This window comes from Pithys albifrons, chromosome 9 (genome assembly GCF_047495875.1).
Source record: "Pithys albifrons albifrons isolate INPA30051 chromosome 9, PitAlb_v1, whole genome shotgun sequence".
Classification (NCBI taxonomy): Eukaryota; Metazoa; Chordata; class Aves; order Passeriformes; family Thamnophilidae; genus Pithys; species Pithys albifrons.
This window is the reverse complement of record NC_092466.1, coordinates 8,210,394-8,237,613: the sequence shown is the minus strand read 5'-3', so window position 1 is coordinate 8,237,613 and position 27,220 is coordinate 8,210,394. Positions and strand designations below refer to the sequence as shown.

General features: G+C 37.4%; 1 protein-coding gene across 4 annotated transcripts in view; it reads left to right on the top strand.

Annotated features, from left to right (window-relative positions):
* ATRNL1 (attractin like 1) overlaps window positions 1–27,220 on the top strand; it is a 469,005-nt gene that overhangs the window by 331,262 nt on the left and 110,523 nt on the right. For 2 of the 4 annotated variants that reach the window (XM_071563465.1, XM_071563469.1), the window contains exon 27: window positions 9,358–9,465. The exons of the other annotated variants lie outside the window; for them this stretch is intronic. In XM_071563465.1, the coding sequence (XP_071419566.1) occupies window positions 9,358–9,465 (108 nt within the window). The remainder of the gene's footprint in view (window positions 1–9,357; window positions 9,466–27,220) is intronic. 4 annotated transcript variants of the gene reach the window in all.

The following is a 27,220-nucleotide window of genomic DNA, read 5'->3' as shown; positions in this document are numbered from 1 at the left end:
CATCCTCACTGGCACTGCCTGCCAAGTTCTGGCTGACTTGAAAGTACTACGGATGGTGAGCAAATCTGGGAAGTTTGGAATGTCTCTTTGGACAAGCAGCCAGATTGCAGTTTCCCAGTTTGATGTCGATTAGCCACACCCCTCCTTGCTGAAAATGCTGCATGGAAGGGATTTGTTACAAAAATTTTCTGTGTGTTCTGAGTGACCAGACTTTTTTTCCCCACTCTTTCTGCTCCTGCCTATATCTTATATCTTCACTTATGATTCATAATTGGATAGTTGATGTGAAAAATGCTGGGTATTAAAGCTTCTTCTGGTTGTGGCAATCGAGCTAAAAAAGCCATCAGTGGCAAGATGAGTCTCATTTTTTTAATGAAAAGAGAGTTGGTAACCAAGTAACACAGGGTCAAATCTTGTAAGGATTGTATAGGAGACCTGTGCTCACCTCACCCCGTAGCACAGAGTACTGTGGTGTTCCCATCCAGGTTGTAACAGCAAGGCTGTTCAGCCCCTTTACGGGGGATTCATGTGGGTCAGGGTGTTTCCACCCTCAGACAGGCAGGAGTACTGGTAAGTGTACCTCTTCTTGGTCCCCTTTGCAAGGCAGTGAAAGTGATGTTTATTTTGCTTAATACTCTAATAATTAAAGTTTACAATCATTTAAAGGCACCAGTCAGTCATGGTACATCACCAATTCACCTTCCTTAATGGTGACACCATTTGTGCTTTAAGTAGCTCCTAAAGGACCCCTTTAGAGCAGTTGTATAATTGGCAGTGCTGCTGCACTTAAAATGTTTCATTTACATTGTCACTTTATCAGTGTACCAGTAATCTCAAATAATAGCTCATTTTAAAGAATTAGAGGCAATAAAAAAGGCAAACCACCTTTGCTAGAGTACAGTCCAGTTTTTCTGCCCAGTACTATTTATTTATCTTCTTTTATATTTTTTCACATTACAATTTAATTTAAGGAAAAAGAAAAGAAGAAAAATATAAGCCTTCAATTCAAGGTCATCTGAAAGAAAAATAAATAAGGTGCTTTTGACAGGTTGAAGTCACTATGTGTGTCTCGGGTCCAGGTATGTTTCAGAAACTTCAGCTTTTCATAAATTGGCATTGCTTCAATTCAGTCATTATCATTTGGACTGCAAGTTTTTGCATCAGTTCACATAAGAAACAAATCCAGTGCCTACCCTTTTTGTTGTCTTGTAGGTTAAAAAATGCATCGACATCATTTGCAAATTAAAATATACTCCTCCTGCACTTGAACTTCTCTTTAAAAGAAGAGTAGGTGCACCTCAGCTTTCTTTTCACTTTCTGTGTGCTAGGAAAGAGTCTGTTTAAAGAAGTGCTTTAATTAAGATCTCTTTCAAAGTTTGTAAACACCTACAGTGAAAAAGGGATATCATATCAAGCAGTAAAGTAGGAAGATGGGTAGGAAAATACTTGCTAAATACTTTCAGATTGCAAAATCTGAATAAGTTCATTTTAGAGCATTTAGAGAATTGACTAAGCACATATGTGATCCCAGAGCTGAAAGGGTTCTGAGACTTCAGGCAGGACAAACAAGGTTCAAGGGAGGGAGGATTTTAATTACTGTCTTAGAAAAGAAGAGGGAAAAAGAAGGGCTGGCCAACTAGGCATCAGCTAATTTATTGTTAATCCTTAGGAAAGTACTGGAATAAACAATTTTTACATAATTTATAGGAATGTAGAAAAAAGCGAAGACATGAGAAGGATTTAATGTTTTCTTTTTCTAGCACAAATTGTGTTGAGCCAAACTAACTTCTTGATACAACAGACTAGCAGACATTTTAGATAAGTTGGAATTGAATGTAAAAATGTATTTGTGGAGCAGTTAGTTAAAAGTTGCTCATTGTAGAAAGGGAAAGGTGCACCAAATGGGCTTCTGCTGGGATCTGACTCTGGTGTTGATTTAAGAGACAGAGGGAGGCACTGAAAATGGGAGCAGGATTGTCAAGGTAACATTTACATACCCACATTTGTTTACAGTTGATAAGGTTTAAGGAAAACTTCAAATTTACAAAGAATTCCTGTGAAGGATAAGAGAGTTTTGTTGGGGATTTCTTCTCACTGTAGAAGGAGAATGATCTCCACTGTGGACAGTACAAGATGCAATTGGCTTAAATGTCAGCACAGAGATTTAATTTAGATTTTAGAAAAGACCTTTCCAGCATGGGGACCATCAGGTGCTCTGGACTTCTGGGGTGACTGTGGAATCTCCACCACTGTGGCATTTTAAGAATCATAATCACACTGTAGTGTGTTCCTTTGTGCAGGAACACACAGGGGAGGACAAAGTGATCTCATGGCTTACCACTTGTACCCAGTTTCTTTCATTAGAGGAAATTTTTACCATCTTTACTTCAATTTGAATCGGTGTAGGAAGAGCTGGGAATGATCATCTTGACATCTGTTGTCCAAGATAAGTAACTAAAGCTGTTTTTTAACAGTTATGGTAATAATGGATAGTATTCATGGTGCCTCATGTCAAAAGCAGTAGCATAATAATGTTGATAGGAAGGACTGAGATTTTGTTAATGTAAGGACATTCCACCCTATTTCTGTTATAAAGGTGGCACTTATGTTTTAAGTACTACACTATCAGTGTTAGAAATTCTTTAGAAGACATTTTGAAAGCATTATTTATGTGGCACCATTATAAATGACCGAGTTCCAAGGAGTAGTTTGCATAATATCATATCTGAATCACTCTTTCATATTCTGAAATAATTCACTTTAAGACATATCTTAATATGTCTTATAAATAACTGTCCTTATGCTAATACAGTGGAATGTCTTCTGTGGAAACATTTCAACATCAGTAATTAGTGGATCTGGCTCTCTTTTTCTCTGTACCCAGAATTCCTTTGCAGAACCGGCATTTTCAGAAGTTTTCTGTCAGCTGAAGATGGGTCTGCTGGCAAACAGCACAACATTGAACAGCTGGCTGAAAGGATAAACCACCTGATCAGGGATAAGGGTGCAATTCCAGGGTTAGCAAGGCCAGAAAGACTTAAGCACCTCTTTAGGAACCTTTACAATGTTGCTGATTACAGAGCCCTGTCAATGTGCAACAGGGGTTCATAGTGATGTAAGTGAAAGTGATAATATCATTAGATCTTGTATAGCACTTCTTAAATTTTAAAGCAGTGAATTGAATTTTTAGCTTATTATTGATTCTTAGCATCCAAACAAAACATCTTCCCATGCTAAATTAGTCTTTAGGGAAAAATATGAAGGATCAATCACAACTTTATTGCAACATGATCCCCCATAAATTATTGGCAAATAAGCATCACCCATGGTGCCGTTTCCATTGTAATAAGCAGCTTTTGGAGATGGGAATTTTATTCCAGAATCAAAAAGTTCCAAAACCTGAAGTTACCGTAGGTTCATATTTTGTTCTTTGCTTGCTAATGTGCAATACATTAAATATCTGTTCCCTGGATCTAGCAACAAAATGACCTTTTCAGGGCTCATCTTTTTGTTCTCATTTTTGATTTGTTCAAGGAAAATTGCAGACGACTGGTATTTGGTTTCCAAAAGGGATACATAAAAACTTGACCTTTTGGAACTGTTATTTTTTGGGGGATATGTACACTGTATTTTAAGTATGTCTTAGCTGTTGTTTGCTGGACTATGTCTAGTTTAAATAACTGTTCCTTTTATTCAGTGTAAAGCTAGGAGAAGTATAACTCCTCTCATTTTTTTCCCATGACAGACCTTTGCACATGCCTGAGAGCACCTTTTCTTCAGGCAATTTTAAAAGAAAGTGGCATGGAATAGGCCCTGATATCTTGGGAAGTTTCCACAGAACTGTTTTGCAGTGCAAATAGCATGTTGTATAATGCCCATCATTGTAATATCTCGTTGCCTACCTGAATGCACTTTCCACTTAGCAGAGGGGGAAATGAGGCAGAGGGAAATGATTATTTAGGGAGTTCATGACAGAGAGGATGAATGAATCCAGATTATCAGACTACTGTCATACCTATGGCTGTTCCTGCTGCTTGGTTTCCTATGCCAACTTTTATTCAACTCTTAAAATCACTGTATCTCCTGCAATCATTCAATGGTGAGGTTATTTCACCTAAACCCCAACAAAGTAGTTTAATGACTATGATATGCCTTTCCAGTGAAAGCAGCTGATTTGGAAATTAACAAAGTCAAGTAGGTTATTCAACATGTAAATGAGAAATTGCTCTCCTTCCCAGCTAAGTAAATAGCCAATTTAATCTAGGGATATTTGTAACACCAAGAGTTACAATAAGTTACAGAGAAGGCAAGATTTGTCTTCTGCAAATTAAAGGGAATAATCAGACCTTCACTGAAATATCATTATGTATTTCAAAATGAGAATTTCAAATGAGAATTAAAGATTTTTGAAGACAATTAAATTATGTTTCTAACTAAAATGCCTGTGATCCACTCAGCTCCGTGTAGCCATATAAGCCCATATAAGTTACTTCTGTTGATATGGCAGTAAGAACCCTCAAGAATCTGCCATGAGTGGCTGAATTGCATTGGTTGTAGAGGCTCTGGTTTTGCAGGGCTGTCCACTTACATACATTTTTAATTTTCTGAAGTTTTGGACTTTGTCAAGTGCAATGTGATCAGAAATGAGTCAGTACAACCCACCATGAGGTCTTGACATTTTTGCTCCTGGCAAATACTTTTCCTGTAAAACTCTGATTTAATACGTTGCATTGTTAATGCTTCTGTTGTAGCCTTTTGATGTTACTCACATCAGCTGTTGACAGCACAGAAAGAGGAAAGGAGGAGCCCAAGTTGTAACTGCAGACAAGTCAGAGCTGGGGGATGAATAAGCAGAACAGGATTTTCAAATTAGATGTTTGGGAAGTCTTTGTCACGAGGAGGGTCATGCAGCACAGGACTAGACAGCAATTTCCAGAGAGATGCAGAATTGTCATCCTTCACGGGTTTGAATACTGACCTTGACAAAGTCATGGATGTCCTGGTACATCATTGATAGTGATGTGATCTAGGAAAAACCAAACACATCTAAGATGTGACTGAAGAAAACCTTGGCAGTTATTGCTGTTCCTAAAGTAACAGACACCTTTCAACTGCCATATAATTTCTTATTTCTGGAATAATGTATTAAGACTCTATGGCTCTGAAAAGCCAAAAGGAAACTCTTTTTTTTTTTCTTTTTTCTGGCAGCCAGGAGTCTCCCAAACATTTTCCTTGTGTTTGCCAGCTCTTATCCTCACTGCAGCTGTCAAGCTGCCCTATGAACCTGGGCATACCCTTGTCTGTGAATCCTTCATGGCACGCTCTAACGTGTACCTCGCTTGCCAATGGGCTAAAGGAGCCCATTAGAAGTGCCAAACAGCAACAGAAAGATCTTTGAAAGGATTTTTCTGCTCAGCCTATTATGGCACTAAAATGGCCTCATCGTTTTCAGCTCTGCTAATCTCTCAGTCTCTCAAAATTGTCTGTTACTGTATAACAAAGAAAAAGTACACCTGTCCTAGTTCCTAATGTCTCATGCACTTTGTTAGACTTTTTCAGTTAGGGCTTTCCAGGGCAGTTATGGTGGAGGGGGAAGAGAAGAGCATAGAAAACATAGAAAAAGAAGTGCTAGTCAGAAGAGCAGCAGCCAATTCCACATGAGACCAAGTCTTAAAAAAAAAAAAAAAAAGAAAAGAGAGAAGGAAAATTCCTAAAATGCAAAACATTTGAAACAGGTCAGCCTGAGATTGCTGAAAATTGTATTCTGTTAGTGTTAAATCATTGTAATATGTATTTTGCTTTGAGTGTTTTATTGTCCATGAATTCATTGTGGAAATTAAAATATTTTTAAAGCAGGTCTAAATGTTATTAACCAAAATAAAACAAACAAACAAAAACATTTCTACTTAAATAAGAACATTTCCTTATAGAAGCTTATGCAAAATACTATGGAACATTTTCATTTAATCCAAACTGCATTGATCAGAGGAGTAGTTTCCCCCATGGGACTTTTTTGATCAATAGTATAATTGAATTGCATACCCAGGCAAATACTTTCTTGTCATATACTTCTAGATGGGAAAGCAGGTCCTATTTAAAAGGTACCTATTTGACTCACACATCAAACCTCAAAACTACTATAATCTAAAGGTTAAGGTGTCCACCTGTACATGAAGAATCAGGTGAAAAGTGTGTTTCTATGATAGGGAACGAATTATGCCAAAATGTTTTTTTGGTTTTTTTTTTTTTTAAGAAATGCTTTCAAATTATATGGGTGTTGAGTGAGAAATTGACCTAATTTATAGTATCCTAACATCTTACAGTTCTTCACTGATGACAGCTATAATTCTGCACTTTATAAGAAAAACTCTCTAATAGGATATAAATTAATACCTTGAAATTGCTGCAAAATAATAGAGATGCCTAAAAATATTAATCTTGTCAATAATCTTCTACTTAATGAGATTTAAAATTGTGGTAGAACTTGAAATCAGTTGTCTGCTCAATCAAATAAATGCTCATTGAATTTCTCAGTCCTGGTGCTGAGAAACTCCCTGCACTGAGAAGATGATGGTTTTCATTTCCCATACTTTTAAGTGAGTCTTTAGACACGTGCCTGCATTCTGAATGTTACAAATTAAGCTTGTGGCAAAATATTCCAATATTACATGTCAGTAATATCTATCTATCCTATGTCTCTGAGTGAACATCCCTAATTCCTGAAGAAGTATGTATTTATTTTTTTGTTTGTAAGATGCTGTAATATTTTTTGGACATGGGTGTATAAGTAACAGCATTACAGTTCCACTTTCCATTATCCCACGTTTATTCTGCTTCAGTTGTGATGAAATCTGTGTGGGGTTTTGGTTTATTTTTTTAATCTCTTTTGACTGCTTCGAAGAAGGTAAGGAAGAGCTTTGTCTCTCTTGTCATAGCCCCCATGTTCAGAGAGTTGCTGTGTTTCTGGGCCTATGGGGGAGTTGCAGGAATTCCCCATAACCACATGGGCTCCATGAAAACAGTGGGTGAGTGGAGCACAGGGTGGTACACCCGAGTGCCACCCACCATGCAATAATCTGTCTCATAAGATGTTCTATAACTGGAACTGTGTCTTTTCCCAGCCTTGATATATGAACAGTTGCAGATGGTGGGAGGTAGTGACCTTTTCCAGCCACAACACTGATTTTAAACATCATAATACCTTCCTGTATTTCTCTTTGTTGCATCTCATCTTTCCTGTTCTGCACCTTACAGGGAGCTTTAAAATGCTCACCAGAAAGCAGCAGTATTTTGAACAGAGCACTTATTTTAATGTGAAAGTGCTCAGCTGCCAAACTCAGCAGCGCTTTATTGTCAGCCAAACATTTTAAAGTTTTCATTCTTGTTTACTGAGCTAATTAAGAATCTTCATAGTACTCTTCTCAAGTGACAGACTATCAAAATTAAAGTGACCATCTTGTGAATTAAAAGCTTTTACTGAATGCCTGACCAGGAACAGATTTGAAGAAACCTGCTAGCCTTAAAAATCAGCAAACTTATAAAATATACATTTCTTTATGATCTGCATTAAGTAAATCTTTTAAATAATGGTTTGTGCACTTTGGGCGTAGGTTATTTTGCTCATTTAAGCACTATCCCCAAGCAATTCTATTTGTTTAAAACAGTGTTTGGTTTCCCATTAAAAAGTAAGCACTTGCCAATAGCTCTGCAGACTTACAATACTGTAATGAGTTCCATGTGGCAGGACTGCTCTAATAACACTGTTTTCTTTAATTTTTGTTATTTTAGGAAGATAATGAGCTAGAAATAGGAATTTTAGCATATATTGACTCAGTATTTTTTGCTTTAAATCTTTGCTGGAAGGTCACTGTAGTTCTTTTGGGCTGTAAAATCTTTGAATATATTGTACTGATGAAAATCAATGCTGATGTAAATGTGGTACAGAGACCACTGGTTTCATTTTAAAGTGAAGGGTTAAAAACATAATTCTTAACCATCTAGATATTCATACTTGGCTTTTATTTATTCTCAATATAAAACATGCAGTTTCACCCACAGACATGTTGATTATCCTTTTGGTATGATATACTGGGAGCCCATCTGTGCGGGTTCTTGCTGACAAACACACAGCATGGTTATAAAAACCAGGTCTTGGGAATGTGCTGGGAATGCACTGAGAGGCTACTGGACTGCTTTGATTTTAACGTTTCAGGAACGTCTTTAGGTTACCACAGACAATCTTAAAAAGCAAGTCAAGGCAAAATGCACAAGAACTATTAAAAATGAGTTTGTTGCTTTGTAACAGACCTTGAATCAGGAGTATTTATTAGTAAGCTGCCACCAAATATGTTTGTATACCTTTTATTCTTTCAAAGGCTTTTATGAACAGAATGTCACCATGCTAGTGTCATTTACATTCAAATACCACTTTCTAGTGTTTTAAGCTTTCCAGAGGCATAATAGGTAGAAAAAACACTGAGAAAACGAGACAGATCTTTTCTAATAAACCATTTTTGCAATCATTTTGCCTTTCCAAGATGCTGTGACATCCTGTTCAGCTGAAGGAACACACAACTTGAATTGCACGACTCATTCACCTTAAATATTTAATAATGCTTTTATTAGTTGCACTGAATCAGTGAAGTAAGATCTGTAATATCTACTGCTGGTCATCATTTTTATACATCATGCTTTAATAAGCATTATAATTACAGCTTGAGGAAAAAATATGAGTTAACTTTGTGGTTTTGCTTGGGACTGCTGTGCACACCAGTGTGATTGGAAGGGATTGTACAAGTTCTCCGAGTGTAGCTGAGTGTATTCTGATACACTGATGCAGCCTTCCCAATCCTGACACATTATTCTTCATGTAAAAGTAACTGCAGAAAAGATACTGCATAAAATTGAGTCCTGACACTATTAACTCCATCTGGCTTAGTTGAGAAATATGAATATTTGAAGGCCAAGTGGACTTGTTCTTGGCAGGTGTTCTAACACTTGCAGTATCAGTGGAATTAGACTTCAACTATTTTTACCAACCATTTTCCATATTTGCTTGCCACTTGCACAAATAGCAAAGTTATTTAGAGAGAACAGTCAGTTAGGGAGGCTTTCATTTGGAGGTTTTGTCAGAGTTCAAGCTGAAAGACCATTTGTAGGCATCGTAGCCTTCTGTGCTCGGTTCTCGAGTAAATATAGAGGATGATGATTTAGTATAACTTTCTCACTTTGCTGTTACAAATATGACTATTTGCATGCTATTTGCATTCTTCTGTTTTAATGGGAGGTATAGTAGGGCAGACTAATATCTGGTGCATTTTTTAATGTTTTGTTCAAACATCATTTTTTCCTCATCAGCAACTTATGCGGGAGCGACAGCAGATGGCCAGCCGCCCCTTTGCTTCTGTCGATGTAGCACTGGAAGTAGGAGCTGAGCAAACAGACTTTCTACGAGGGCCATTAGAGGTAGGAACAGTGGTGCTGACAAGGGACCATTGTGATTTGCATATTTATATTGCCAGTCTCCTCTGCATCTGCTTTTGAAACCAAGCAGCATCTGATTACCTGGAGCTGACAGGTCTCAGCTACGTATGTTGTGTCGTTTCCAAGGCACAGGGTTTTAAGAGCATGACATGAGCTGTACCAAAAGCCACTGGAGAATCTCTTAGCCTGGGCTGGAGTGACAGTCAGCTCACCTGGCAGCCCTTCCCGATGGATGTGAGCTGAAGGAATGCAGGATGTGGGCATTAAGGAGGGAGCACACGTCATGCTCAGTCCTTCAAGTACACAGTGCCACCTAGTTAACATCTATCTTAATTAACAGAGACTGCAGCAAACAAACAAATAAATAAATAAAGCAGCTGTGAGTTGAATTTCGGTGTTGTGTTTTATACGCACAGGTTTAAAGCATACAGACTATACCACATAGCTTTGTTTGTAGGTAATGGCTACATTACTGCAATCTTTTATTGCAATTACAGTACATTGGAAAAGAAATAATAATATACAAAGCAATATGATATTGGAATGGTGTAATAATGCATGAAATGGATTCTGGAAGTTACACCTGAAAATAGAGCGAAAATTACAATATGTGGATAGTAAAGAATGTCTAATCTAGGTTGGGCTTTTGGTAGGTGGTAATCCTCTATTCCTTTACTTTTATTTACAATATTGTGTTTACAACTATTACTCTATCCTGTTTGTGGTTGGACCTGGGAAGGAACTGTGATAGCTCTGAAATCTTTCACGATTGTATTCTTCTTTTCATTGCTGCCAATTCTTAGATTCAAAGCTTCTCTTTTCTCAGTAGCCTATCCCAATGGAAGATTAAATACAATCTATCAAATCTCTAAGGTTCATGGAGAAGTGAGAAATGTGGGAAGCAGATTCATAGCAGAAAGAGAAAGAATCAAACCAAAGTGCTCTGTCCTGCTACTGCACAGGAAACAATCACAACTGTCCTTACTGTCATAATTTAAATACTTGGAATAGATAGTGAATAAAAATGACATATCTTTTTGAAGGTTTGTTACTTTCTGACCAAATACTAAAACCCTCACATTCTTCAGCAATATCACCATACTTTTGGTCTTCTTCTGTTTTGAAAGATGAGACCTCTCCAGCTCCCCAGGCTGAGGGCACATTACAGAGCAGTTAAAAGTTAACTTTATTGGAATGTGACTTCATTGTTTCTACAAACTGGGAACATTTTCTCTGTTGTCTTTTCAAAGGAAGGCAATAACTGGAAGCTGAGGCATCCAAACTCTAATTCTGTACATACTGATTATTTAATTAAACTTTAGAAGTAAACATCACAAGTTAATTGCCACATTTTCTTTCTCATGCCTTTTACTTAGCACTAAAAGAGGTAGATGCTAAAATATTTTAATTATATTTTACAGTTTTTATTTGCTTTTTCTTTCTAGCCTAGCATTTTCTAGTAATTGTTCAGAACGCAGCATATAGTGTTTTTTTCCTAATTAATATGTAGTTATACACAGAATGAAGTCCATTCAAAGTTTCCTTAGAATTATAATACACTGATCTATATCCAAACAAAGCATTGTGCTGAGGATTAAATGAATGTGATTCAGAGTATTGATTGTCCTTTGGTATATATTCTGTAAAAAAAAAAAAAGGAGCTGTATTAAGCTACTATTCCCATTCTATTGTTAGTTTGTGAAAGGACACTAAAAGTTGTAGTTGCTGTTCTGTTCTTCATATTCTACTCCTTTGGACTGAGGAGAATTCAGGTCACACAGGTATATTCAGGATGCAATGCTTACGCAATAGAATATGAAGTAGCTACAAACTAAATTTTTTTTGTATCAAGTTAGAATCATTAAACTATTTTTGTAATTCTATCATATCTGATACCCATTGGGAGTTTTAAAGTTGGAGATCTTTTTTAAAAAATGAGAGTATACAGTAACTCTCTTCAGAATATTCTTCTGGCATTGCAGGGATCTTGCACTGATACAAGGAGGGTTCCAATTTTAACGAAGGTTCATTGCATTCCCTCCCCTCACACTTTTATCAACACTGTGTGTTACTCAGTGATACTTTGGACATTGTTGTTATACCTTTATTGACGTTGTAATAACTCCGACACTTCCAGGGACATTGCATTGATCCATGGGGCCTTTGGGCACAGTGTAAAGTCATTGAACTCTTCCAGACATTACTGCAAGTCTCCCATTCAGCTGCACAATAAGGCTGCTGTTCATTAATGTCCTCTGACTTACCTGATGGTGCTTTCATACAGCTGGTGTTCTACACCAATATTGATGGTCTGGTACATGACAGTACTCATATGACTGCCTGCATGGAAGTTGTAGTGTGCTGTTTGCTTAACTTTTATTTTATATTTGGCATTTATTTCTGAATACCCATAGCAGCTGTTTCACTGTAGAGGTTTAGCTTGCAGTAGTAAGGCATGTTTTCCCTGGAGTTCAGAAAGCATGAATACAGTACTTAAAAATGGCTACCTAGTTTAGATACTTAAAATACAACTGATAATATTTGGTGTATTTTCAGTTAGCAGCAATTTGCAACAGATTGTAATAAAATCCTGAAAACACTACAGAGGAGATTTCAATGTCTGTTATTTTGGAGTCTATATCAGCCAGTCTACCTTTCCAATGTTTTGCCAACAAAACGATAGTATTTTGATGTTATCTCCTTCAAAAAACTAATCTGCCAAATATTGCTCCTGCTTCCTGCTGCCCGTGTGAGTTTTTAGGCTTTGTCAATAGCCTTTGTTCTTACCCATTTAAACAATATTCTTCATCAGTCTTTACCTCCTCAGGCCACCTTGCTGATATTAACAAGTCTTATCTTGTCATCCATTCTGTCATGTTGGCTTTATAACTATTAAATGTTTTGTTGTCAGTCTAAACTTAACACAGAAAAAAATCAAACTCAGATTTTCCCTTGCCCACCCTCTCTCCTGGTACCACATCAGCCACTACCTTGCTAATGGTACTGACAGCATGGAGTATCCTAATTCTAAATCTCCCAAGCAATACCCTCTCCTGCTGTGTCATGATATTAATGATATTGATCTTTCACAAATTGTCCTATTCAACCTATGCTAGCCCTAATCTGCATCTTCACCTTCTTCCATATGATTGCCATTTCCTTAGGAGTGATGAGCTCTGTGTGAGCCCTTACAAGGGAAGGTGAGGCTGGAGGCCCCCCCTCACTCGTCTTCCTCCCACTGGGGAAGAACAAGAGCAATCTAAGGATCCTCTGGTGGAGAATGGGAAGGGAATTCTGGAAGGCAGTGGCCCTTTAGATCCCAAGAGTGGAACAGTCAAACCCAGCTCCAGTGGAGTGGCCAGGCCCCAGGGAAAGGGAGAAGGAGAAAGAACTCCCAAGGTCCCCTTGTTGCAGGTGCACATAGCACAGGCAGCTAAGGGGAGAGCAAGAAAACAGCAGAAACACCCTGTCCAGAGAGCCCGAGAATATCTGCTGCTTTGTGATACCACCAGAATTTTTTTTGGTACTAGAATCATAAAAAAACTGAGTAGCATCATAGATCAATAGATACTCATTGCTGAGCTTCTTGACACTCAGTGCCTTCAGTGTTAAAATGTTTTTCATTCCTTTCATTTCTTTTTTTTTTCCAGACATCTAAGCAATTTCCAGACCTGGTTGCTTTTCACTTTTCACTATATACCAAAAGCTAAATCATTTAGGCTCTCTTCATATTCTAAGCCTCCTTAAGGCATTTTTTTTCCTCAAAATGTAAATCACTTTTGAATAGTTCCTTCTACTGTGCTGCTGACAGTCATTCTAGTTAATCTATATGTTAAGTGAAAACTAATACAGATTTTTTTCAGCCTTAATTTACCTAATTCCTGTGTATTTTTCAGTTCATTGAAAGCCTGTTTTCTGGGCTTTTTTTTTTTCTGAAACAGGGACAAATTACTTCTTTAGGCCTGTGAGACAAGGTAGGCATTGCTGTAAATAGTAATGTACGGTCATGCTGCGTCTCTGGACAGCAGCATCTCCTGTGCTACATCTGCTGGAGTAAAGTTATTTATTGCCTGCATAAGAACCAAGAACCAAGTGCAGATTTACTCTTATGATGATCATCCATTTGATATCTTTATGGTATTACTTGGATGTCTTTTTTCTTTTTTTCTGCAAATCAATGTTCTTTCATAATTACTTCTGCAGAAAAGCACACAGTAAATCTTTCAATCATTTTCCCATCAAGTTACTGCATTTCCCCTAGAATTGTTACAGTTATTAGACTTTTCTCTAGTTCTGACAAGGTAAGATGGTGTCAAGAATTTTAAATTTCAAATAAAATCTAGTTTTGTTTCTCTAGCAAATAACATCCTCTAGTAAGTAGTATTTATGGTACATCAAATAAGTTTTGAATTTCAGGCAGTTTTGATAAATATGAAGCAAAGAGTGACCATTTTTTTCATTTATTTGAGTAAAAAAATCAGAAGGTATGGACTGAGAGGAGCAGCTATCATTATACTAAGAATGGCTATTGGAAATCAGAGTGACATCAAAACACATTAAAATCCTGTCCTAGAGGTCTGTGGAGTTTAAGTAATTGAAGTATATATCAATAAGCTGTGTTGCTGGCTTCTCCTGCCAATAAAAGATCTTTTAGCTTGATACACAAATAAAACCAGTTAAGGTGGGTTCATTTTCTTGTATAATTTGAACAATTGAAAGTGAATAATTTTTGAAAATGCAACCTAAGCATATTTCATTATTTTGTGCAAAAAGAAATTAGCTATATACTGCATCAGGATTGGACCTGCATTATATTGATGACATAATGTCTAATGTCCAGGAACAGACTCTCTCCAACTCTTTGGTACAGGTCATCAGATTGCCCCTAGATATTCTCAGTTCCTAATTTTAGTCTCAGTATCAGAGGATAACTTCTCTCCCCTTGTAAGAAAGTAATAATTTATTTAAGATAATGGTGGAATTGTCCCTAGAATGCTCATCTTGTTTCCAGTGACCATAAAGACAATATGTATTTAGGAATAGGAGCTATCAGACCATTACACTTGCACCTCTTGCTTACTTGAAAGTCATGCTATAGCCTTGAGCTCTGTGCTGTAGCTCAGGGAGGACCAGAGGAGAGAGAATCTGGATGAGAACAATGGGAGCAATCAGAGACTTAGGAAATAGAACTACAACAAAAAGTCTAGGAAATTGGAGTAGGCTATTGAAAGGAGCCTAAATAATAACTCCCAAATATGCAAAAGGTTGGTAGCAATCAGGAGGGCAACAATCTCCTTTGCATGCCCTGCAGCCATCAGAGGTGTAATGCACTTAAATTGTAGTAGAGACCATTTAGGAAGGTATCAGGGAAAGCTTCTCATAATAAAGCTGAATTACTGAAAGCCATTGCCTGGGGAGGTGGTAGAATTTCTTTTATTGGAAGCTTTTTAGAACAGGATGGACAAACATTTCTGAGGTACCATGTGCCATTAGGTACCTCCTTTCAGCTCTGTCTTTACTATTGTTCTGATTGCCACCTTATTCTTCCTTCTTCATAGCCTCTGCAAACGTTTTGTTTCTCTTGTTTGAACACTTTAATTACCTTCATTGCACTGTTTTCTGTTACTGAATATTTATGACCCTTCTTTTCACTTCTGCTGTTCTATTCATTGACTTATGTCCTCAGTTCTCTTGCGAGATCAGAGACTGTTAAGTCATCTCTGACCCCAGTCTCTCCCTGACTGTAGGTCTGCCAAACATGATCTCCATCCATTCCGGAATAGCTTCAATATTCTCCTTGAAGTCTGTACTAATGATGTAATTTTTTTTTCTCTTAACCAGTGCATTACCATTTTTATAGCCTTTCAAAGTCCATGCATCCTAGCCTCCTAGATCTCAGAAAATTATACTCAGATGATACACCTGACACTCCAGAGAAAAGTCTATATTGGATCACATTTTCTACTTTTCTGTATTACCCAAAGATCATGTTAAATTTGCTGTCCACTGCCTCAGGAACTCCATTATCTTGTGCTACACTTTGACCTTGATGGCTCACTGCCTTCTCTGCCCACTCCCTCAGTCCAGCTCATCTGGAAAACTTTCTCTTAAACTATTGAGCCACTTTATTTGAAATCCTGCTTTCAAGTATTTGCAATTGATTGATTTACCTTGGATACTCTTTTGTGACACCGTGTGCAAGGGATGTTATATCATATGCAAAATTCACCTTTGGTGGTTCTTCACCGGAGAAAAGCATTTGCCCCAAAGCAGCATTGTTTGGTTTGCATTATGTCCTTGCTTGTATGAACTGTTTGTCATGAAATAAGAGTTTTAGATACCACACTATTTCATTCCTCATTCAGTGGTTATATACAACAGTGTAGCTCTGCCCAGATGAGCATCTTTATATTTTCATAAGATTTTTGTAGCTTCTCTTTAAATTCACATCTGGCAATGTGTGACTGTTCTGAGCCTGTGATTCAGAGCAAATACCAAACCCAGCTGCTCGTGATATGGGTCACAGCTCTGGTTCTTTGGGTGTTGTGTTTACTAACTCAGTGTAAAGGGTATAGGTGTTCAATTCCTTGCACAGAATCACATTAACAGTATTTTAAGATTCCTAAGTAATATTTTTCTTCTCTGGCATATGGGAAATCTAAAAATAGTCTGAGAAACATTGCCTGGAATAAGTCACATGTTTTTTTCATATATACCAAACTTGTGTGTGTGTTATTGCTAAAATATACACTAACACCTTAAAACCTGTTGATGTTTTGCATGAGTCCTTAACTTGAAGAAAGTTGTTTGTAATTCTAGATCAGTTCTGGGATGCATCCATTTTATAAATTTGCAGAAAAATTATTTTTAAACCCTATGTTCTCTTGTTTGCATGTTTATTTCTGTTGAGTTGATCTACCCTCACAGGCAAACAGACACTGCAATACCTTAAACAAGATGTACAGGAGATTCGTCTGGACAGAGCTTGATGTCCTAAAATTTCATCCCAACAAGAGATTATTAGCTTATGAGCTGTAGGATCTGTAAATTCATAACTAGTTTTGAAAACCTGATTTTGTTCAGGTTTTTTAAAAATAATGTATCTTTCCACTTCACAAAATTTATTTGGCACATGTCCTGCATAATCAGATGACTACAGAAATTGTTTGGATAGAAATGTATTATTTGTATAGAACAAAATTGCCAAGAAATTTCATGCTCAAATGGAACAATTAGTAGGAATTTTGGCTTGCCAGCTACATGTAGGTGTTTCAGTCATATTGGCATGCTGTGAATGGAATTCTTAAATCGTTACCTTGTGCATAATTGCAAATTCAAAATATCAAAGCAATTATTCGCATTGTTTTCATGCAGAAGTGTTTCTGTGTGTCTGTAACTGTTATAATTAATGACACTGTACCTTTAATAAATTCAATTTTTCAACATTTTATTTTATACAGTAGACAGGTACAAAATTCATTGAATGCAAAACAAAATATATATGGATCTAAAGCACCTCTAGGATTGTGTTTGAACCAGACTTATTCATGGAAACCATGCCTTTGGATAGCAAATCCATGACAAGGAGATATTTCCAGAACTATTAAATGGAACATACAAAAGCTATCAGAATAACAAGCACATAGATGGAATTTTTTCTCTGTTGGATTGCCTGGACCTTTCTGTACACCTGATTTGTGCATGTCATTCTCTGACAGGCTGCTCTTTCTACTTACATATATTTTCTTAGCATTTCTTTTGATTTTAGATCAGAAGTTGTTTCTTATCTTTAAAATATGACATTGTTTCTTTAAAAGGAAAGGAGAAGAAGAAACAGATACTGAAACTATAGTCTTTCATCAGCTATTTCCCACATTCCAGGTGGAACTGGGTACTGTAGAGTGCTGTTTGATATTTAGCAACTTGTAGTCCTTAGCCTTGCTTCAGAGCCTTTACCTTCGTGCTGTCTTACAGCTCAGTACTCAAGATCTGCCTGCTAACAATCCACATTGAAACTGCAGCAGACACGAGGCAGGACTGCTCTGCCTTTGCTTTTCTTCCAAACCTGACACCCTGCGGGCACTGTGAGGTGATCCTGTAGCTTATGGTAGTTTTCACTGATGTTTAATCATTCTATAGCATCTACCAAACTGAATTTGTGTCTGAAGTGCATATAAATTCATTGTGTGGAAAGCAGTACCCCTGCCCTGGACAGCAGAGTCCTAAACCTCCACCTAAACTCAGAAAGCCATTCAACTTCCTTGCTTTCCAACACTGTTCTACCCCCACAGGCACTTTCCTACTCGTCAACAGACTCAGCTTTCAGAGTTATTAGCTAAGCTTTGCCTGAGTCCACAGAAAAGCCTGAAATATTATTTCTGGTCAGGACCACAGCTAAACTAATTTTGAAGGTGGGGACCTTTTGCCCAGTATTACAGTGAGAACAGCATTTGTCCATGAGGAAAGCACTGAGCCCACAGGGCACTAACCCTGCGCAGCCCCAGGCAGCCTGGGGAGCACACTCTTGGGTTTACAACTACAAGGATTAGTCAGATGGTGAAAGCAGAACAGATTAGGGATTCTGAGTGCTTGGATGACCTGGACAGTCCTCTGGAAGGGGTCAGATGTAAAATGTTCCCTGGGGGCAGGATCCAGCTGAAGAGTAAGCCCTTTCCATCTCGGTGTCCAACTTGGGTTCTGCCTGCTGTACATTGGGTGTCAGGACTCGTGAATGTCTCTTTGCATGGTGGCAAAGCAGAGCTAGAAACGTGAAGAATTTTCTGTTTGTAACAGAAAAGAGCAAAATATTAGAATTTGAAAAATGAGCGGGCTTAATCAGGATTTAAGGCCTAATGGTAGGATTATTTAGTGGTATAGAAGGGACCTTCTGCTTGTGCAATTTCTTTTGGAAATCAAGATTACGAATGGCATCCTGCAGCAAACTAGACACTGAAGTAAAGTAGAAGTTAAAAAGGCAGTTAGACTGCAGTGAAACTGGAAAGATCAGTAGGTTTGTATCAGGGCTATCTCCTTTAAAAATTGAGCAGTATTTGTGATATGTGATCACTTCCAGCTATAAATGTAGTGTACTTTACAAATCTATTACAGCTTCCTATAACAAAGACTGTAAAACATTATTGTTCATTAATGTGAAGCAGTAAAGTTTTTAACAGACACATAAGAAATAAAATTTTCCTTTTTTCATCTTTGGTATATATTCATCGTATTGGAATTTTATTGAAAGTAGAGTTTTGCCTCTCCAAGGGCTATTGCTTGTACTACATCCTTGGCAAGATGACCTTTTCCTTATCTTTATTATCCAGCTTTCACTAGGAAACTGGGAAGTTTATAGAGGCACTTGCTGTCAGTTTCTTGTCTCAACTGTTTAGGCCTTTAAAAAAGATGTATAAACTAGCTGGAGTTAATAAATAAGGTTACTCTTTTCAACAAACAACTTAATGGTTATTAAAGGAAAAGTCCCTGGGCTGTTGGAAAAGTAGGCAAGCGATTTATTTTATATTGAGAAAACTTTCAACTTGTAGGAATCAGAAGGAATCAAATATACCCTTCTGAGCACATTTAAATATCATTTTATGTGCAGAAAAGAGCATTATCCAGTGAGTCACAAACATAATTTATATTTTGAACACCAAACACACAAGTGTAGGATACTCTAAGATCAGCACTAAATATACGAAGAGTCACTGACATGACTTTGGCAATAAGATCCAGTGAGATCATTTCCCTCTGGGCATATGGATGCTTTAAAGTGTGTCTTCCTTTTCTATTTATTTTTCATGAAAAAAATTAAAATTATGTTAAAAAGAGAAAATATTATCATTTTGTCGTAAATAAAATCAGACAAACATAAAAAGTAATCTCCAAAACATACTGTCATGTACCTTCAGGGATCATTCATGAATGTTACTTGAATTACATTCTGCCATCCCTCACCTGAACTCAAGAAAGGCAGCCTTGCACCAGGTCCAAATGCAGCACAACATATATCTGCCAGTGTACCATTAAAATGAGAGAAATGAAATACTATACTTTGATGGATTTGTTGAGGAACAGTGAATTTGTGTGTATGGCTAAATGCAGAGTAATTGCTGAAATACATTTTTTAAATGAAAAAATATTTTTGTTTTCTCATTTCCCAGTGTAATTGATAGAAGGACTACAGTCTGAATATTTAATTTGCTTTTTCTCCAGAATAGTTACAACCTCTGTTTGTATTCTATTCGGACACTTCATCGAACAACATTTTGCAAAATAAACAGCTAAAGAAGTAGTTAAATAAATTGACCCAGATATCTGTCTTATTAGTGATTTTTAATTCTATGAAGAAATAACAGCTCAAGGTGAAAAGGAAATAAGAAAAGAACTGGAAGGGGTACTCAGACAGTACAGGGCCCTGAAGGAAAGCCATAATTAGTGTGGGGCAATACAGGAAGGTGCTTTGCTGCTTTGGCAGAAACAATTATGTATCCATAAAAATGCCCAACCCAGGCATCCATAAAATGGCACAAACTGCTTCTATATCTCCCCAACATGACCTCTTCACTGAGTAACATGTTGATAAAATTTTCATGCAACCCATAGCATATTTTCTGAAGTCCAGTCTGGGAAAGTATGCAGACCAGGTAATGTTTCAGTAATGTTATTGACCCAGTCCAAAGGAACTTACATCTCTTGGAATTGGTTTTGTTCCAAAAAGTTCCATTGTGCAAGATGAGATGAAAAAAAAAAGGAAAGAAAAAGGGTTGATTACAGACTTCAGGCAGTGTTTCAGATGTGCCACCTCAGCCACTGAGTACCTTGAGGATAAGGTTGGAAACCCTGAATTTATATTCTTTAGAAAGGCAGCACAGAAGGCCAAGGCTAGAGCTGGTGTTTTTACAGCAATCTCTGTAATAGCCTTTGCTGACGAGGTACACTCTGTTGCTCTGTTTCAGAAAGTTTTTCAAAAGGGCTAAAAATGTCCAAGTATCTCATAAAACTGAAGAAGCCCTAAGAGGTGAAAATAGTGCAATGAACTCATTATCTTCTGGAATATGAGGCAACAATTTTAAACCACCTGGGAAAGGCAGAAAGCATTATTCAGAAACGCTGCTTAATGAGGGCTGGGATGGAATAAGAAATAATTGATCTTTGCTTGGTACATCTTCTGTGTAATTGTAAGGTCCTCCATTTGCTTCCCCCTCCTCTCCTGTCTTGACCATTTTAAACTCTCCAGCTTTTCTCAAGTATGCAGATCTCCAAGCTCCATCCTGTTCTATCATTATGACCACAGAGTGTGTTACATGGTGAGCACTTCTGACAGACAAATAGTGCTATTTGTTAGCTGAGTATTTACAGCACTAAAGATCTCATCTTCTCATCAGCTGTTTTAGAGACTACATTAATAGGACCGAGAAACTGATCCTTATTGGAGAGTTCTTGTTAAGCTGAAATTCAATATTTTCACTTACTGAGTTTGAATTAGGCAGTAAATCTAATTTTTAGAAAATAGCCTTCATCATGCACAATGAAATCATGGATAATTTAGGTTGGAAGGAAGCTCCTGTAGAGTCATACATCAGTCAAACAGACTGAGGATGAGCCAAAACCCTGAACAAAGTTAAACCACCTTTGGTGAGATTGTTTAGGGCTCTGTCTGATGGTGTTTTGAATATTATTAAGGAAGATGATTCTGCAAACTCACTATTCCTGTTCAGATGTTTGACTTCTGTCACTGTGAAAAGCCTTTAACTATCTCAGCAGAATCTCCCTTCTTGAAACTTCCATTGTCTTATTCCTGTGAGAAAAGGGATATTATCAGTCAGCAATAAGATTGCAACTTGGGCTTCTTCTTTTAAGACTGAACAAATCCTGTACTGTCAGACTTCTCTTTTAATGCCTCAACCACCTACATCTTGCTGTGTTGTTTGCAAGGATACCATGGAAGACTTTTTTTGGGATCTTGCTGAAGTCAGTGAACACCATGCACTGCTGTCTTCCACTGAGCCAGTCATACCATCACCAAAATGAATGAGGTTGGTGAGGCAAACTTTGTCTTTCATAAATTCATGCTGGCTATTCCTAGTCAAATTCTTATCCTTCATCTTCTTGCACAGGGCTTTGGGAAAAATTTCCTTCATAGTCTTCCTGGGGGTGATGAGAAACAGATTTGGTCAAGCAGTTTGAATTTCCCCCGATCATCCTTCTTGCCCTTCTTAAAGATATGTGCAACCTTTGTCTTTACATAGAGATCAGGGATATCAGGTGAGGACTACAACCAGTTGAAGATGGTTTGATGAGTTTGGGGTGGGGTTTTATTTTGTTCGTTTGTTTGTTTTCGAAGCTTTGTGGTAAACTAGACATAGTTCACAGGTATCCAAGCCAGAAAGGGTTACTGAAGATCCCACTCACAGACCCTCACCTATTCTCAGCTGTGGCTAATTAGAGAGCTGTAAAAGCTTAGAGCCAAAGAACATCAGGTTTGCAGGCTCTCCTGAGAAGGGTTCTCCACTTGTGCTGAGAGAGGCTCCAGGAAGAACTTTGTGGGAACAGCAATAGTTTACCATGGAAAGCATCCTGGAAATGGGGTGAGCTGTGAGAGAAAAAGTTTCTTTTCTTTCCCTCTTTAATGCAGGTTGCCTTGTCTGGAGTTCAATTTAAAGTTAAGGGGAACTATGCTAAAGCTGCTTTATATACTGTGTAAATTGGTAATGCTATTTTAGTTCTTCAAAGAAGAAACAAAAGCGAAAGCAGATTTCAAGTGCCTATTAGTAAGAGTAAATGGGAAGATTTTTTTTTTATCTCCCTGTGTTTGGTTTTGTGTGTTTGATTTTTCTTTTTTCTTCTTTTTTTTTTCTTGGTAACCTGTCAATCATAGTTTTCTCATTTGTGTATACCAGCTGCACTTCAAGAGCCCTAACTGTTAAAAATCATCTCTGTTTAGGGCATTCTGTTTCTTTGCTGGTATCTCCTCTGAAGCCTCTCTAGAATAGGCTGGCCACTCTTCTTCATTGCAATAAAGTTTTACTTAAGCAGTACCTCCTTTTTGGAACAGGTGCATTACTTTGACTAATTAAAGAGTCTCAGTGCCATCATAAAGGCATCTTCTTTCAGTGATTTATTGACACATTTCAGTCCTTAAGAGCCTTGACTGTATATTTTAAGTCAACGAGTATGTTAAGGAATGTAATTGATAGATACAAACATCCCAGTAACATGAACTGTGTCTTAGTAATAGTTGTGGTTGTTAGCCAGAGTTGGTGAAATTGTGTACTCCCAGGTATTGTACAGCAAGTCATCCCAAATACCTTTTTTCTAAGCATGTTTAACACTAAACTATGTGAACGAAAGATATATATGTTCTTAATAATATGCTCTTTATAAAAATATGCTCTAATTGCTTTCACAACAGAGGTTGTTATGGAGCCTGAGCCCTTGCTTAGTGATATCCTTCAAATCTGCCTTCCAACTACCATCTCTTCTTTTTCAACTCTTCCAACAGATAAATCGTATTTAGTGGCAATGTTTGCTATTTGTTAACTTGTAGTTATGGATGATGTAATGCACAGCCTAATCCTTCAAACATGGAGAATAGTCCATTTGACCTCAAAGAAAGTAGGCAGCTGCAGTTATGTATATGCATAAAATTCAGAAGGAAAAAAATTATAGTTGGTTGCACTATGATAAAATTTATAAACAGAACTACTTGTGTGAGCATTGTATCTCTGTCTTGGGAGCAAACTCTTGAGTATGTGATACAAAACAGCTTTTGAAAAGGAGAACTGGTTGTCTTGGAAAATGAATCTACAGAGTTTATACAAACAACTTAAAGCAAAATTAATTTATTTAAGCTACAAGTAGAGAAACTCCTTTGTTTATGATCTGATGTTACTAATGCAAGGGCTGATCTATTTCTATAGCTATTTTAACCTACAGTGAATGTGACAATGAATTTATGAAGTGTTGGTATTGGTACCCTTTTCCTCAGTTGGAAATGTCAGTTAAGACAGTCTATTAATAATTATGAGGTGCGTAGTGAATCTTCTAAAATTTGTATTCAGGAATTCACTGTCACTAATTTAAAGCAATCATAAGCAACTTGAAGTCAATGTGACATGAGAAATGATACTCAAATGTCTCATCTCTAACAAATGACAGTAATTAGCCATATTTCAAGCAAAAGATGATATATCACAGATAAGGAAGTTCGTATTTCATAAAGTGCCCATTATCAGAGATGTGGGGCCAAATGAACTCTTATGTTACACTCCTATATAAGCTCTTTTGTTGCAGAATATAGTATTAAAATACTGCTTGTAAATACAAGTAAGTTTTAAGATGGAAGAAACTTTTGAAAATTGATTGCTTCAGTGAACAGTCAGCATTAGTATTTATAAGGACTAATGGAATATTCATGGCACTAAAGAAAGCCTGTATATCCTTGTTGAGTTGTCTTCCCCACTGCTAAGAAGAGAATGGGAATTTGGTTCACCTCTGCTCATTTTCTGATTCAAATTGTACAGCTTTGTCTTTTTAAAAAGGCTACAAATGAAACAATTGTTCTCAAGTATCTAAAATTCTTTGCTGCTTATGAAACCTAGTCTGCATCACTGACTATGATATGGGGGCCTAGGAAATGGTCCATGCAATGGGAATGAGGCTTCCCACATGGAGTAGAGATCCACTTTCCCTTCCAAAGTTAGAGTGGTCTGAGCTTTGTTATCAAATAGATGATTAATACCAGAAGGTAAATCATCTCAGTCTATAAAACCAATGAATATGTGGAGTATTTTGTAAATAAATTGATTCAATTTACCCAGCATAAATAAAAGGGTGGAAAGTTGTGGGTAAAAGCTGTGACCTGAACCAAATCCTGCTTGAAAAAGGTGGACACAAACCAGTTTATGCTGCTTTGTGCAGGAGTGAGGCATTCTCTCTTATGTTAACAGACACAATGCAGGCTTATTCATAGGAAAACCATTGTACAACCCTGCTGAATCTCTCATGTGAAAAGGTAACTCTCAGTTTATGATTTTATATTCAACTTACAGAAACTCTAGATTAAAAAGCACAATTAGTGCATACCTGGCTATGTTCAATAGCATCTTACTGAAAACAGTCAGTCATGCCTATGATTTGTGAATATGATTCTTTGGTAATTGTTTGCTAGGAATCTCACACTTGAGTAGAATAAAGGGAGTAGAATATCAATACTTCTGGTGTTCTGAAATCTCTTAATGTTCATAAGACTGTTACTGATTCTGAGGAGAAAACCCAAGTACTGAAGGTCAAAAAACTACACGATCCCAGCTATGGGGAAGAAAACTGGAATACTTTATTGAATACTTTACCACTTTTTAAGGTTTCAGGGAGACATAGGCTAATAGGTAGGAAGGGTTATGGTAATTTCAGGAATTTATGGAGGGAAGACAGCAGGGGATTACAACGCAATCTGATAACATTCATTGTAGACTCTTATGTTAAGGCAGGAGACAGCTTATCTTCAAGTTGAGCATTACCAAGCCTCCTCTGTTCTTGGTGATGGAATTTCTCTCAGCCTTTGTTGACCAAGGCTTGCTGTTTAAGATTTCTAGCTCTTTTTGCTGTAAACTGGATTTCAGATTCCTACACCAAGTAACTTCTCTTTTTTTGTAAAATATTTTTCAATGTGTTTGCATAATCTGCAGAGTCCTTTTCCAGGATTAAAGGTTTTGTATAAAACTGAATGCATGAAATGTAGTGTTTTCCTCATAAATTACACTTCTGTTTAAACAGGTGTATTTAAGACATGCAGTTTTCTTCAGCAGTACCTGCAACACAGTCACAGGTTTATACATGTGATGCATTCATATTAAGAGTAGTGATTTCAAAGGAATAAAAGGTATCCTTTGTAGTGGAACAAATATCCCTGTTGTGTGAACACGACCTGAAGTGCCTGTTGCTGTGTTTGCATGTTCAGAGCAGATTAACACTGTTACATTTAATGTTTCCTTCCTTATAATGTGAAGCTGAGTTACTACTGTACTAGTCAGATCTCAGAAGCTCAGCAGGGTCAGCCCCGGATTAGTACTTGGATGGGAGACCTCCTAGGAAATGCCGGGTGCTGTAGGTTCTAGTCCTGAGGACTTCACTGGCACTGTCCAAGCTCGCTCGGCCGTGGCAGATGAACCTCAGGACTTAAACGGTGGGGCCAGTTCTGCGCACGCTGAGCCTCACCTAAAATCCACTGCACAGGCTGGAAGGGCACACCCACATGGGGACAGCCCTTCCCAAATCTTCGTTCTCAAAGCCAAGCCACACACAATGGTGTGGCTCCAAAGGTTTTGAAATGCTAGAAATTCACATTATCTGAAGTGGCATAATTAAAAAAGTGAGATTATTCCAGAAATTGTTATAAGTTGAGTAGTGTTGTGGGGTATGGAGTCAGGCTCCCTGAAGTGTGAATGTCCTTTTGCTCATTTATATTTTTGCATAATTTAAGTAGAAAAATCTTAACAATGGAGATGAGAACTCTCGAAAGAAAGCAAATATTATAGTATTTCAGTAACCTTGTAGCTATTTGAGACAGTGTATTGGTAAATTATGTTTATTTTCATGTTTGGATTTAAAAAAAGCTTTTTACATATTAGTAGATATCCATCCCCCTCTATACACAGAAAAACTGACAGAGAAAAATTGGAAGCAAGCCCAGGGTTTTGGTTCTCTATCTAGTGGCCTAATCATAAATGTATTTATATTGGTCCCTTCCATTTTTGATCTAGATATGGCTTTCAGCATAACAGAGGCCATAAAATATAACCCAATAATTACTACAGCTTTTTCTAAAAATACAAGGCTTAACTAGAACTCATTCAGAAATATGTTGTCAATTTGAAAACACAAAATGAAGTGTTGGGATAAATTTCTCCCAGAAGGTTTTGCTATTGTAGTGCCTATTGCTGTAGTAATCCATTTTTAGATGCCTGACTCAGAACTGAATGCAGAGCTGTGTGTGGAGCAGAGCCAACAGGGAATACTGGCAAAGGGATGCCACTTCTGAAGCACCTAAAACAGAAAGCTGCTTCTGTCAAGTCAGGATTTACATCTGAAAATGGTCCCCTGGATTTGGGTGCTCGTGCTGCTGCTCTCGAGGAACAGCCAGAGGGTTGATGTGTTGGTGCTTTGGGCAGCAGTTCAGTGCCACAAACAGCCTCTGAAGGCAGAGGAGATGGGTGTGCCAGGCCATCAGCAGCCAGAGAATCCTTTCTGTGACCTGAATGGGAGTCTATGGGCTGCTCTTGTCATTTGCTGTCATAGCTGTGACTTGACTATTGTAGAGGAAAGGTTTCTTCATCTCAGCAAATTTGGTGGAAAAATGACCTGTGACCTTGGTTGCTGTCCTGCGAGACAGAAAATGGGGATGGCTTTTCTAATCTCTGCACTGAGTGATGTCCAAGCCTTTAATCCAGTTGCACTGTTGTTATGTGTAGTTCATGAATTGCCCTTCATGTTAGTATCAAAAATTTTGTCTCTCTGCCTAGAAATATAATAAAAATAAATTACAAAATCTTACTTTATTCAGGTGTAATTAATCCTGAATTTTTCACTTATATAGGAAACTTTAGCAGAAGAATGTTTACTTTTGTATTTCTGCATGTGTTATGTAAGATGTAAACACTGAAGCCATTAACTCTGTTTAGACTGCAGTAAATTCTGAATGCGGGAAAGTTTCTTTGTGTACCAACAAGAATTTATTTGG